This window comes from Carassius auratus, chromosome 39 (genome assembly GCF_003368295.1).
Source record: "Carassius auratus strain Wakin chromosome 39, ASM336829v1, whole genome shotgun sequence".
NCBI lineage: Eukaryota > Metazoa > Chordata > Actinopteri > Cypriniformes > Cyprinidae > Carassius > Carassius auratus.
In genome coordinates this window covers 10,794,740-10,808,487 of record NC_039281.1, presented here as the reverse complement: position 1 = coordinate 10,808,487, position 13,748 = coordinate 10,794,740, and the positions used below count along the sequence as shown (strand labels likewise).

At 38.0% G+C, this 13,748-nt stretch overlaps 3 protein-coding genes and 1 non-coding gene across 4 annotated transcripts; 1 reads left to right on the top strand and 3 right to left on the bottom strand.

Annotated features, from left to right (window-relative positions):
- The first annotated feature begins 615 nt into the window (after nucleotides 1-615).
- LOC113057885 (ankyrin repeat domain-containing protein SOWAHD) lies at nucleotides 616-2,891 on the top strand. The gene is made up of 2 exons (XM_026225451.1): nucleotides 616-927; nucleotides 1,356-2,891. The coding sequence occupies exon 2, from the start codon at nucleotides 1,480-1,482 to the stop codon at nucleotides 2,539-2,541; it is 1,062 nt and encodes a 353-aa protein (XP_026081236.1). The 5' UTR covers nucleotides 616-927; nucleotides 1,356-1,479; the 3' UTR covers nucleotides 2,542-2,891.
- Nucleotides 2,892-3,596: 705 nt separating this feature from the next.
- Nucleotides 3,597-4,845, bottom strand: LOC113057884 (60S ribosomal protein L39). Its single transcript, XM_026225448.1, has 3 exons — nucleotides 4,703-4,845; nucleotides 4,373-4,476; nucleotides 3,597-3,805 (listed from the first exon to the last, which is right to left on the bottom strand). The coding sequence occupies exons 1-3, from the start codon at nucleotides 4,703-4,705 to the stop codon at nucleotides 3,757-3,759; spliced, it is 156 nt and encodes a 51-aa protein (XP_026081233.1). The 5' UTR covers nucleotides 4,706-4,845; the 3' UTR covers nucleotides 3,597-3,756.
- Nucleotides 4,123-4,257, bottom strand: LOC113058172 (small nucleolar RNA SNORA69). The gene has a single exon (XR_003277936.1). It is a non-coding gene; the product is annotated as a small nucleolar RNA SNORA69 (small nucleolar RNA).
- A 586-nt stretch (nucleotides 4,846-5,431) lies between the features above and the next one.
- Nucleotides 5,432-10,335, bottom strand: LOC113057883 (regulator of nonsense transcripts 3B-like). Its single transcript, XM_026225447.1, has 10 exons — nucleotides 10,094-10,335; nucleotides 9,373-9,479; nucleotides 9,179-9,285; nucleotides 8,901-8,999; nucleotides 8,703-8,813; nucleotides 8,569-8,612; nucleotides 8,268-8,459; nucleotides 7,609-7,769; nucleotides 7,173-7,491; nucleotides 5,432-6,422 (listed from the first exon to the last, which is right to left on the bottom strand). The coding sequence occupies exons 1-10, from the start codon at nucleotides 10,196-10,198 to the stop codon at nucleotides 6,282-6,284; spliced, it is 1,386 nt and encodes a 461-aa protein (XP_026081232.1). The 5' UTR covers nucleotides 10,199-10,335; the 3' UTR covers nucleotides 5,432-6,281.
- Nucleotides 10,336-13,748: the final 3,413 nt, after the last annotated feature.

Sequence of the window (13,748 nt, the reverse complement as noted above, 5' to 3'; positions counted from 1 at the left end):
GCCCACTATTTCATTAAATGGTATAGTCCTTTTCATACCGTTGTATTCCTAGGTCCAACAACTAACAGTAGTAAAGTGTTGAAAGGCGTAAAAGGTACACTTTTCACAGAATATGTCTTAAATATTTAATATTTCAGTAAGTTACGAAGTAAATATGTCACAAAAGTTAAATGTTTAAAAGTAATATTCCAAAGCCCATTTCAAAACATTTTATTTTAATTTTAGCCTATTATTTGAATGTCATGCGTAAGTTTTTATGTCCACGCGAACGATATATTTTCTTCAGTATTATGAAAGCATAGAGATTTAGGTACTCTATGCTTTCATAATTTCATTTGACTCGTTTACATTACGTTACATAGATTATACTAGCCTATACATTTTAATATGTATGTATGACTAGCCTAGTCATAAAATGCTGGAAGATTATTTATTTGGAAACTGTCGCAACATTTTCAATAAGCTAGTAAACCTTCATACTAGGCTAATTCATATTGAATTAAGCAGGACTGACTTTGCAAAAATAATACATAGAGAGAGAGAGAGAGTGAGAGAGGCTATTTATATATAAAGGAAAAAAAGGTTCTATTTTAACTTCCTTCTGGGTTCCATCAGTGTAAGTGTCGTGGGTTTGAAGACAAGTGTTGATTTAGTTAGTGGTATTTGAACTTTAGACTTTATTAAGGGGAGGGATTGGACGTCGGAAATGGCCACTGTGAGGAAAAACACACTCGAACAGTTTCGATTAGCTCACGGAAAACATTTTCTGCTTCTCAGAAAGGAGAAACTGTCGTTAAACTAGCGTTCAGAGATCTGTGAAGCCTCATAATCCGCAAGAAATGAGTGTAGAGGGCTTGAATTAGGCTACTTTTAAGAGCTGTGCGGACAACAGGTGATCCGGCATCGGGTGATTCACCCGAGAGACAGGTAACGTTATGCATTCACATTCATCAATCAAACACAGTTTTTCGTAAAACTTTACGAGAACATAGAATGATAACATTCGACGAAATTTTACAATTTTCAGACATGAAAACGTAAAAGGCTAAGCTACGGACTTAAATAATAAAATAAATATAGGCCTATATATATTTTAAAAGTGATCATGTAAAATAGTCATAGTGTGAATGTTTTGTTTAAAAAGCAAGTGTAAAAAGAGGAACACGAATGAGGAAGAAGCGCGTTTCTTTAGCCTACCAAGAGAAAACTAAACTAGTCATGCTTGCTGTTTCTTTCTTAAATAGAAACATGTTTAGATTATTCATTATTAATCTTTTGTTATTATTCTTATGAAGACACGTATTTAGGCTATAATATTTAATTTACGAATATTATATTATTTTTCCCCTACCCAGATTTGAACATTTAAAGGCTAGTAAACAGAAGTTACTGAGGACGATGGTTTTCTAAGGTTATGTAAGCCTCTTTAATTTGGATCTTATCTAAGTAAATAGCCAAACTTCCCGGGGACCCGCCAGTATGTATGAGGGGAACAGCAGTGGTCCCATCAGCTGTGAGGAACACTGTGATGATGAACCTGTGGGGGATGCAGCTCTGCCCTCAGAAGAACCAACAGATTCAGACGGGGACGCTTCAGGCAATAATGTAAGGATTTCAGATTCACCTAAAAGTAGGATAACGAGCCAGTTCCGCTCGAATCTCGAGGAGCGACTGTCAAGACATGGTGCTCGACCCGTGTCTCCTGCGCTCAGCGCCTCCTCGCGCAGATCCAGATTTCACAAACAGCTGGAGGAACGCGGCAGCAGCGCCTCCCGCAGACAATCAGTCGATAAACTGGAGAAGGGCTCCCTCACCCCCTCCATGCGAAAAAAGTATTTGAAAGAGTTGTTTTTGAATAATAAATCCGGATTGTCAAGCATTTTATCATCCAAACACGAATCGTCAGAAGCAGAGGAGGCACCGTATGGAGACACTTTGAACAGCGGCGCGTTCTGGGCTTTGGATCCTATGGAGCACGCGTGGATGCTTTCTGTTGTGGATGGAAATTATGAAACTATGCTGGAATTCCTCGCCGAGGATCCCAGTTTATTGAACAGAAAAGACTTTATCAGTGGTTTTACAGCTCTCCACTGGTTGGCAAAAAATGGAAAGGACGAGACACTGATTCAGCTTCTCAGGCATGCAGAAAAAGAGGGGCTCTCAGTGAATGTGAACTTGAGAGGCAGTGGAGGTCTGACGCCTCTTCATGTGGCTGCCATGCATAACCAGTACACGGTCGTGAAGGCGTTGGTCGGTGCATTCAGTGCTAATATAGATGTCCTGGACTACAGTGGGAAAAGAGCATGGCAGTATCTCAGAAGCAATGCACCTATAGAAATGAAGGAGCTTCTGGGAGCTTGGGATGATGAACACTCTGTAGGGTACTTGAATGTGAACAACAGTGCGAATCAAGCACAGCCAGATGAAGACCATACTCAAGAAGATAGAGTCGAGGTGGACGGTTCAGGAGGAATCACACGCCAACGATTCTCATCCTTTAGGAGGCTGTTATACAACGTTGGTCTGTTTGAAAATATCTGAGACTTTGCCAAAACCATGTTTTCAGGTCATTGTCAAACAATTAAAATTTGCTCCTTTAACAAAATGTGTATGGTTAATAATGTGGCACCTCTCAACAGTGCTGTTGTATTATTTGATGAATTTTAATCCTTGAAATTAAGAGTTGCAAGGAACTTAACACCAATGTTTCACACACACACATTTACACCACACACAGTGGCTATAGAAAAATATAAAATAATAATCACCCTTTAAACTAAAGTTAGCAGAGATGTACCCCAACAGACTAACAGCTGTAATTAAAGAAAAATAAGTTGATCCCTTTTCCAACTCAGTGATTGCTATTTTTTTCTATGATATGTTGGTGTTATATCTTTCACGTGGATGTCAAATACAGCTGGATAAAACAAAAACTGGGGGCATCTTCATTTCAGGCTGCAAAGCAAGTTAGCAAATTATTTTAAAGGGGGGTGATTCTTTTCCATACCCACTTTATATAAATAAACACAACTTTCTCAAATACATTTTACAAAAATAACTCCAGGCTTAAAGTTCCTGCATTCAAAAAATTACAACATGGAAGTAACTTTCACTTTTCAAAAGATGATGTTCTATTTCCAGTGTAAACGTATTAAAGATTCTTAAATCAAGATACATTTACTTGTAAAGCAAACAATTTCTGAAAAACTGATTAAAGCAAGACCAAAAATGTGCCAAACGGTGCCAGAAAGAGACAAAATATTGAAAATAATTTTTCATACTCATGAAAAATTATGTTTAGATATTGGGATATAATTTTTTTTGCAGTCACATTTGGCACTTCCTGCTAAAAAGTAATGCCTTTTAAAAGGACTTTATTTAATCTTAAAACTTTTAAGAACTGCACAAGAACATATGTCTAGATAGATAAAAACTTAAGTGTATTCTTTATGAGAAATAAAAGCTCAGTGAAATCCAATAAAAGTGTTTATCAGTAGTTCTGTTTTTTTTGTGCACAACAAACGGTTGCAAATCCAGCCACTGGGAAATGTCAACTTTGCCATTTTAACAAAAGAGGAGGATACAAATACTTCTGCTTTGATGACAAATCTTTTATTGTTCAGCAAGGACATAACCAGAATATCTGTACAAAAGAGAGACTGCTGTTCCTGATAGCATGGCTTCTCTCCAGCTCTGGATGAGTTGGTGGTCCTGGCAGGGAACAGACAGAGGGGGAAGCTGAAGTAAACAGAGTGTTTACAAGCCCAGCTTGGTCCTTCTCCAGTGTCTCCTCTTGGAATTGTATCTGCAGAGAGATTTGCAAAGATAAAGCATCACAGAGGCAAACACCCATTAAAATCAATTACACTACATCCTTTAGGCTATAGCAGTAAACAGCACTGTGCAACAAAACAAACAGTGCAGCCAAGAAAATTATGAATAAGAGGGATTGAAACAAAAAACCATCAAGCATATGTCTCATCAAAATGTAGTTTAATAAACACCACATACATCAATTTAATGTTTTAACACTATAGCAGCAAACCAGTCAAAGTACTGATAAGCAAAGTAGCGTAATGTGCACATCCTCAATGTAAAAATATATAATTATGATACAATGAAAGGTGTCTCCACCATAGAGCATTCACATGTCATATGAGGGATGACAGTAATCATGACTCCAAAGCAGAAGGATGCTCTTAGCAGGATAATGGCAGTACTCCCACAAAATTTAGCACTGTAATTGCGTCCTGCTTTCCTTGGCTACTATGAACTACAGAAGCAGAAAAAAGGATTACAGCCACTTTAAGACTGTCGCTACGGGTGTAACTCAGCGGTGTTCGTTACAGCGGCAATAACCATGTCAACATACCTGATCTTGTTGCCCGTTTTCATCCTAATCCACTGTGGGATCGGCCGGTTCTGCTTCTGCTTCTTAGCGAGGAAGCGTTTGATTCTGAAGGTCTTATGCGACGCCTGAAATACAAATGTGAAGCACGCCGTCAGACAGTCTGCGGTGGCTGAGGTTCATCATCCCGCGACGCTTCACGGGGAAATGCGAGCTATGCTTTTATTACTCACCGAACATTAATCACTCAAATATTACATTCCATCACCTAAGAACTTCTACTGATATACAAAAACGAAGAGATGCAGAGGAGAACAGCTACCTGTGAAAGGATGTTTTATGATTTTCACTTACCATCTCGGAACTCGCTATCCGTTCACCACTATGGCGGTAGTCGAAGAGAAGGAACCATGGGCAATGCAGCACTGTATATCTGAGTCACGAAACGAGTCGCTCCTTCATGTCACAGCGACACCCAGTGGCTCCACGGAGAGCACAAGCTCCTGGGTATACTTCGCTTTTTGAAAATTAGATTTTGCATGCAGTTCTGCGTTTTGATGTGTTATTAGAATTTAACAGAAATAACATATGATAATAAAAGATAGTTATTTATGTTCAGTTTTTAATAGACAAAAAACATGTCCCAGTTTATGCGTCACCCATGTTAACATCATTAGCCCTCCAAAAATAATGTAAAATTAATTACATAAATTAAGAAAATTGGGATAGTGACATCCTTTCAAGCAATGAATCTCTTCAAGAAAAATGATCCCCCTCTTATCTTATTACTTCGTTGTTATATATAATTCTTTTTGTACAGCGAAACTTACTATGTGAATAATCAGCGACATCAGCATTTAATTATCTTTCTCATAAAATGAGATCAAGAACAAGGCTTTTAATGGCTAAATTAACCTAAAACCATGAAACTATGAAACTACCAACTTTTAAGTCTAAGCTATATTTAAACTTAAATATCAAAAATTGCAAATTTAATGTAAGGTGACACAAATGCAAGGATACCATAAAGGGTATGGAATGACCAAAGAAATGTAATAGACAAATAAAACTAAACACTAGAAGTAACACATAGGTTGTTCATTTATTGTTTTTTGCATTTCTCTTCACATTTTGACCAAGCTGCAACTATAAAAGGAAAACGAGTTTTGAGTTGAGGATTTTTTACAATGTAACACACAAATGGATGGCAGCACAGTTTCCAAACCAAGCTAACCAGAAGTTGCATTTTTCTGAGTTGTAAGATATGCTTCAATTCCAAAACTATAAAAGGCCACATTTGTTTTTGCATATAATTTAGTTGACTTGCAAAAAAAGAACTGACAATGAACAAGGCATCAGCATTATAAAGCATGGCTCTTTTTCCACCTGACCAACCCCTAATCAAAAAAGAAACATTGTAGATCAGCAGGCTCTCTAAAACAGCTACAAGCCACATCCATGTTCAAAGAACACAAATTTATTACCGATTGTCTGAAGTGAAATGCAGTGGATTTGGGTCAGGCGTGAAAGATCTTTCTAAAACGGAACAGTGAGAAATGGTGAGCAAGCTGGATCAGACCTTTGTTAAACTCTGAAACAGAAAAGCATGTGAAGTAAAACATGTTTGGCTGTGTACCAAAAGTAAGGTCACTTTTTAATTATCGTGGTCCAATCCCTTTGGCTTCTCTCGTAATTAAGCCCTGTTTCTCAAATCTAACCATCGGTTAGGACTTGCCTTGCTCATGAACAAACTTTGGGGGGGGTTCATTCAGGCACTGGAGGGCAACAGGTATGTGCTCTCATGTCACTGACAGAGAGGTGGGGGTGGGGGGGGTATTTTGATGGCAGCACCATGTTTCTGAGGTGTTTGTCTTGATTAGATCAGAGCCCCTCCTCTCAAGACATCATGTCATGCCAGCACAGAGCTGTTTCCTCACTCAGCAGCTTTCTCTTGAGTGTTCTTGGTCTCCCGCTCAGCTCTCTTCTCCTCTCCCTGTCCATCTCCTCCTGTTCCTCCTCCGCCCCGGTTACGGCTCCTCGCCCCGGGCTGGTACAGCTGAATTGTAGGCCGATCCTAAGACAGAAATGTAAAAACCATAAACAATATGTAAAATAAAAGTTATACACATACAAATTTTTATAAGAAGTCTCCAATACTCATCAAGGCTGCATTTTTTTTAAATCAAAAACGAAGTCAAAAGCAGAAATATTGTGGAGTATTACTACAATCTTAATATATTTTAAAACTGAATTTATTCTGTGACTGCAAAGCCATTACTCCAGTCTTCAGTGTCACATGATCCTTCAGAAATCATTGTAATATACTGTTTTGGTGTTTTATTATCAATTATTATTGGTGCTCAGTTAATAATAATGGTTCTCATTATCATCAATGGTTTTGCTGCTTAATATTTTGTGAAAACAATCAAGATTCTATCATAACCAGAACAACTAAAAGAACAGCATTTATTTCAAATAGAAACCCTAAAGTTTTCAAAGGTGGTTAATTAAATAAGCAGCACATATGTTCTCAGGATGGTATTAAGAAATATGTCTTAATATCATGTATCACCTTGAGCAGCAAATCAGCATACAAGAATGATTTCTGAAGTATCATGTGATCCATGTGACACCTAGTGACTTAAGACTGGTTTTGTGGTCAAGAGTCACATATTAAAATCAGAAAAACTGCTTAAATTGTAATAACATTTATAAAACAGTACTTTTTTTCACTGTATTTTGATCAAATAAATGCATCTTTGGTGAGAATAAGATGCTTCCTCCAAAATGAATAATTCTTCCAAACATATGACCGGTCGTGTACCTTATTTCTCAGACGGTCTCTTTTGGCACTGTCTTCTTTTCTGCTGTCCCTTGAAGGCTTTTCAGGATGAGCACTAACGGAGGACTCTCCGGTGTTTTCATTCTTCCTTTTCTCCCAAACACGCTCCTTGTCCTTCTTCCCCTCCTCGTCTCTCTTTCTGTAGGTGTTTTCTCTATCCTGACGTTCCCTTTTCCTCCGTTCTTCATCCTGCCTTCTGATACGTTCTTTGTCTTTCTGTCTTCGCTCTCTCTCTCTGTCCCGCTCCCGCTCTCGGTCTCCATCGCGATCTCTGTAATTTTTATGCCCACTATCCTCTGACCTGAATATCAAAGCATATTGACATCATGATATGAAATTAGAGGAGACCTGAAAAGTAAAATATGTGTTGAGTAAGGCTGGGAATCTTTTTTGTCCGTGTCGAGTGTGACCAACATACTTTCCCCCTTTCTCCTCTCTGTGTTCACCATTCTGCCGCTTCTTTGTTTCTCCTCCTCCAGGAGGTCGATCTTCCCTTTGTTTCTCTCGGTCTTGTTTCTTGGCCTTGTCCTTTGGCTTCTCAGTATCAACATCATCTGCTTTCTCTGTTTTTTTCAAGAGCTGAAAGACAAAACCAAGTTGGGATTAGTAAGATTTAAAAAGAATGCATTTAATTGATCAAAAGTGACAGTGAGGACATTCATGTTACAAAGGTTTTTTCTGTTTCAAAATACTGTTCTTTTGAACTTCCTATTCTTCAAAGATCCTGGAAAAAATACATACCATGCTTTACACAAAAATATGAGGCATCACAATGGTTTTCAACACTGATAATAATAAAAAGAATCTGCATATAAGAATTATTTCTGAAGGATCATGTGACACAGAAGACTGGAGTAATGATGCTGAAAAATCAGCTTCGCCATCACATGAATAAATTACATTTTAAAATATATTCAAATAGAAAACAGTTATTTGGAGCTGTAAATATTTTGTATTACTCATCAAATAAATGCAGCCTTGGTGAGCATAATTATTTCAAAATCATATGAAAATCTTGTTAACTTTGGTGTATAGATTTTTTAGTAATGAAACATTAATATTTAGATAGTTATGTACCTTAATTTTTGGCTGTTCATCTTTAGGTTGGTCCTTATCCTTATCAGATGCCTTTTCTCCTTTTTTTAATTTCTCAGCCTCTTTTCTTTTTCTTCTGTCCTCCTCTCTCCACTTACGCCTTTCTTCATCTCGCAGGCGTTTACGTTCTAGTTCTCTCCGTCTCCTCTCTTCTTTCTTTTCTTCTCTAATCCTCTGGGGAGGACAGGATGAGAGAGCATGAACACACTACACATACAGTATAACGTATTATATACAGAAACTAAATGAACCGACATCAGTTAATATTACAGCCTCACTTTACCTGTTTATTCTTTAGGAAGTCCAAGAGAGGTGTCGTTTTTTTAGCTGGGGAAAAAAACATTTCAGATTTTTATTTTGAACGAAGAGCGAAAACTTGTTAAAATTGTTGTTTAGGGATGTTGTGTTGAAACGCACCACTAAGTTCCTTGGTCTTGGCCTCTATTTCCTCAAGCAAAGTCTCAGGGTTGGAAGGAAATTTTTCCTCATCACCATTGTAGGACTCCAAAAACTTTTTGTAATCAGCATCTAATAAGGCACAGGTAAACAAATAATAAACTATTGTATGCAGTGATAACAATCAAATGTAAAAACACACATATATATATATTTCACCATCTTCAATTGTTCCACTTTTGGCATCTTTCTTCTTGCTTCTTTTCTTAGCAGTTTTCTGGAATGGCGCAAACTCAACAATTGCTGGATATTCTTGACCTAATGTGGGGAAAAAAAGAAGATAACACAGATATCACTATTAGAGACGTTCATCAGAAATTTCCCAGCACACAAACCAGCTCAGTCTGAAGACTCTATAACATAATTCTGACTCCTAAAACCACTGATTAGCTAGTAAACAGAATCCTGCAAATTATCATGACACGCCAAAGACAAACCTCGACTATCAATGAAGACATAGCCATCGAACCGGTCCCTGAAGAGAACTACGTCATCTTGATTTTTGAAATTCAGATACGCTCTTGAAAACAGATGAGGGAAAAGACTGCAAATAAAACAAACATCTCGATCAGCCATCAAATAACTTTCATCACTCTTCTGTTCTCTTTTCTAAAAGAATGAATCTACAGACCTAGTATCACTAGAGAAAAACTCCAGGTAATCCAGCTCTGGAAGAGGCTGCAGTTGTTCCACTAAATCTTCTTTAGTCAGACTTGGAGGGAGACGCCGGATCACAATCTAAAAAAAAAAACAATAAAATAGTGTAAAAAGAACAAAAATTACTTGCACACACTTTATGTGTTTTATACGCTTTAATACACATATGACAAATAAGATATATAGTATAGAATAAGAGTTGTTAACCTATATGCATATATACTATATACATTTAAATGTATGCTTTTATCCAAAGCGACTTACAGTGCACTCAGGCTATAAGTTACATTTTTTTGTTATTTATCAGTATGTATATGTATTGCTGTTTATTATAATATTAATGTGATTGAAACTAGATCTGACATTCACAGTACAGTACTATAAGTTATCGTTTGTGGCTGTATCCACAGAAATCCCCCTGTCAAAGTTTTTAGGCGATTCCTCTTTATTATTTTGCTAACAAAGTGCCGAATCCCCGCAGTGATTGGAAACTTTGACAGGGGGGTTTGCTAACCGGCCTTTTCGGTTATATTCAACTGCAATGTTGAAATCAAAAAGAGAATAATATATAAACGTGTTAGTAAAAATACAGCTGCAAACAATAATTTATAGTATTTCAAATGAAAGCAGCTGGCTGCGCTGTTTATAGTCTATTTGTAGCAGGAATGTAGCCAGCTAGCCTGCTAACTAACTACCTTTGTCAAAGCCTCCTTCTTCTCTTTATTTGGCTTTTCATTTTCATCACATTTTATTTCCACTTTCTTTTCTCTGGGACGCGTGTTTTCCTTATCCTCCTTCATGATCCTTTGCCAACTTCTGTAGCGATGTCTTACTTCGTATGTTTCTTTCTGTTATCAGTTGTGTGTTGTGCTGCTATCTCTCTCCACTGCCCAACTTTCCGCAGTTGTTTCTTCGTCACACCAGCAGGCGTCTCTGATTGGCCACAGCTCATGATGCAAAGAGCCTCTCGATAAAGCGACGATCGTCCAGTCTTCCACTCTGCTTAATGTGTCGTTGTCAAATGGACTATTGCTAGGGAGAAAACTCGACGACAATTAGTAACTGTTAATGACACTAACAGCATACTTGACACTATAAAATAAATACACACACTTCCTAATACTTATCTCTTTTTCTTATCTCTTAAGTGGCTATTACATAAAGAGTGGACAGGCTAGACATTGCTGTGTTCCTCCCAGTTCTTAAACTATTTTTATCATTAGGCAATATCGTTCAAAAATGAATAAAATGTAATTCTTGGCAACACACGACATGATAAACAAAGTGTCCATAAGTATGTGAATACTACAGGTCCTTCTAAAAAAATTAGCATATTGTGATAAAAGTTCAATATTTTCCATAATTGTTAGAAGAGATTTATATTTTGAATTAACGCTGTTCTTAAAAAAAAAATATATATACATCGAAGAATCCGGAAAAAAAGCATCACAGATTCCAAAATAATATTTGGCATCACAACTATTAATAATTCTAATAATAAATCATCATATTAGACTGATTTCTGAAGATCATGTGACACTGAAGACTGGAGGAATGATGCTGAAAATACAGCTGCACATCACAGAAATAAATTATATTTTAAAGGATATTAAAATATAAAACATTATTTTATATATTTTATTTTGATAATTTTGAATTATTACTGAAATACAACCTTTTTTGTATCAAACAGTTCATTGAAAAATAATAAATGAAGTACCTGAAGCTGACAATGAAGTAAATGTATAATAATTAGCAAAGATTATTAATTTAGTGCTGTAAACGCGCGTGTGAGGGCCAAACACAGCAGAACGGTAGGAAACTTCACTCCTCTTATTATTTCTCTTTTACTATAGCGATTTATTTTTAGATACGTGGTCTGAATCTTTCATAGAGTTGTAAAGTTATTAGAGTTATTAGAGAAATAGAGTTATTTTTTACATTCTTTGGTCGAAGTTTTCAGATCGGGACTTCGGAGCCTGTTCGCGAATCTGTTGATTCAGATCGGCACTTCGGAACCTTTTCGCGACTCGGTTGATTCAGATCGGCACTTCGGAGCCTGTTCGCGAAACTGTTGATTCAGATCGGCACTTCTGAGCCTGTTCGCGACTCGGTTGATTCAGATCGGCACTTCGGAGCCTGTTCGCGAATCTGTTGATTCAGATCGGCACTTCGGAGCCTGTTCGCGACTCGGTTGATTCAGATCGGCAGTTCGGAGCATGTTCGCGACTCGGTTGATTCAGATCGGCACTTCGGAGCATGTTCGCGACTCGGTTGATTCAGATCGGCACTTCGGAGCCTGTTCGCTAATCTGTTGATTCAGATCGACACTTCGGAGCATGTTCGCGACTCGGTTGATTCAGATCGGCACTTCGGAGCATGTTCGCGACTCGGTTGATTCAGATCGGCACTTCGGAGCCTGTTCGCGAATCTGTTAATTCAGATCGGCACTTCGGAGCCTTTTCGCGACTCGGTTGATTCAGATCTGCACTTCGGAGCCTGTTCGCGAATCTGTTGATTCAGATCGGCACTTCGGAGCCTGTTCGCGACTCGGTTGATTTAGATCGGCACTTCGGAGCATGCTCGCGACTCGATCGATTCAGATCAGCACTTCGGAGCATGTTTGCGACCCCGTTGATTCAGATTGAGACTCCGGGGACTGTTTGTGATTTTTTTTTTTTTTTAATTCAGATCTGTACTTCGAAGCAAGAAGTGTTTGTCAAACAGTTCATTAGTGATAACTGAATATTTGGGCCTGAGGCTTTTTTTTCTAACCTGTCGATTTGATTTTTAAATGATTTCAATGACAGGAAGTTCCATGTGTTTTTTTTTTTATGAATTGTGGATGGAAAAATTAAACTTTCATATATTTTAGATTCATTGCACACCAACTGAAATATTTCAGGTCTTTTATTGTTTTAATACTGATGATTTTGGCATACAGCTCATGAAAACCCAAAATTACTATCTATTATCTATCTATAGCATATTTCATCCGACCAATAAAAGAAAAGTGTTTTTAATACAAAAAAAGTCAACCTTCAAATAATTATGTTCAGTTATGCACTCAATACTTGGTCGGAAATTCTTTTGCAGAAATGACTGCTTCAATGCGGCGTGGCATGGATGCAATCAGCCTGTGTCACTGCTGAGGTGTTTTGGAGGCTCAGGATGCTTCGATAGCGGCCTTAAGCTCATCCAGAGTGTTGGGTCTTGCGTCTCTCAACTTTCTCTTCACAATATCACACAGATTCTCTATGGGGTTCAGGTCAGGAGAGTTGGCAGGCCAATTGAGCACAGTAATACCATGGTCTGTAAACCATTTACCAGTGGTTTTGGCACTGTGAGCAGGTGCCAGGTCGTGCTGAAAAATGAAATCTTCATCTCCATAAAGCTTTTCAGCAGATGGAAGCATAAAGTGCTCCAAAATCTCCTGATAGCTAGCTGCATTGACCCTGCCCTTGATAAAACACAGTGGACAAACACCAGCAGCTGACATGGCACCCCAGACCATCACTGACTGTGGGTACTTGACACTGGACTTCAGGCATTTTGGCATTTCCTTCTCCCCGGTCTTCCTCCAGACTCTGGCACCTTGATTTCCGAATGACATGCAAAATTTGCTTTCATCCGAAAAAAGTACTTTGGACCACTGAGCAACAGTCCAGTGCTGCTTCTCTGTAGCCCATTTCCTGCACACGCCTGTGCACGGTGGCTCTGGATGTTTCTACTCCAGACTCAGTCCACAATCTTCCTCAGGGTTCGGTCACCTCTTCTCGTTGTGCAGCGTTTTTTGCTACACTTTTTCCTTCCCACAGACTTCCCACTGAGGTGCCTTGATACAGCACTCTGGGGACAGCCTATTCTTTCAGAAATTTCTTTCTGTGTCTTACCCTCTCGGGTGTCAATGATGGCCTTCTGGACAGCAGTCAGGTCGGCAGCCTTACCCATGATTGCGGTTTTGAGTAATGAACTAGACTGGGAGTTTTTAAAAGCCTCAGGAATCTTTTGCATGTGTTTAGAGTTAATTAATAGATTCAGATGGTTAGGTTAATAGCTCGTTTAGAGAACCTTTTCATGATATGCTAATTTTTTGAGATAGGAATTTTGGGTTTTCATGAGCTGTATGCCAAAATCATCAGTATTAAAACAATAACAGACCTAAAATATTTCAGTTGGTGTGCAATGAATCTAAAATATATGAAAGTTTAATTTTTATCATTACATTATGGAAAATAATGAACTTTTATCACAATATGCTAATTTTTTTAGAAGAACCTGTATAGTAGGTTTAGCAGTATAATACTTACACTAATAAGGGCCACAAAGCGGCGCTGCAGTATTACAGCC

What these genes read in the sequence shown, in the direction of transcription:
- LOC113057885 (XM_026225451.1), top strand. Translation starts at nt 1,480, where the DNA reads ATGTATGAGGGGAACAGCAGTGGTCCCATCAGCTGTGAGGAACACTGT.
- LOC113057884 (XM_026225448.1), bottom strand. An exon ending in AAAACGGGCAACAAGATCAG is followed by an intron (nt 3,806 to 4,372) that starts GTATGTTGACAT and finishes ATCTCTCTGCAG; the next exon opens with ATACAATTCCAAGAGGAGAC.
- LOC113057883 (XM_026225447.1), bottom strand. Translation starts at nt 10,198, where the DNA reads ATGAAGGAGGATAAGGAAAACACGCGTCCCAGAGAAAAGAAAGTGGAA. An exon ending in ATGAACAGCCAAAAATTAAG is followed by an intron (nt 7,770 to 8,267) that starts GTACATAACTAT and finishes TTTGTCTTTCAG; the next exon opens with CTCTTGAAAAAAACAGAGAA. An exon ending in GAGACCGTCTGAGAAATAAG is followed by an intron (nt 6,423 to 7,172) that starts GTACACGACCGG and finishes TTTCTGTCTTAG; the next exon opens with GATCGGCCTACAATTCAGCT.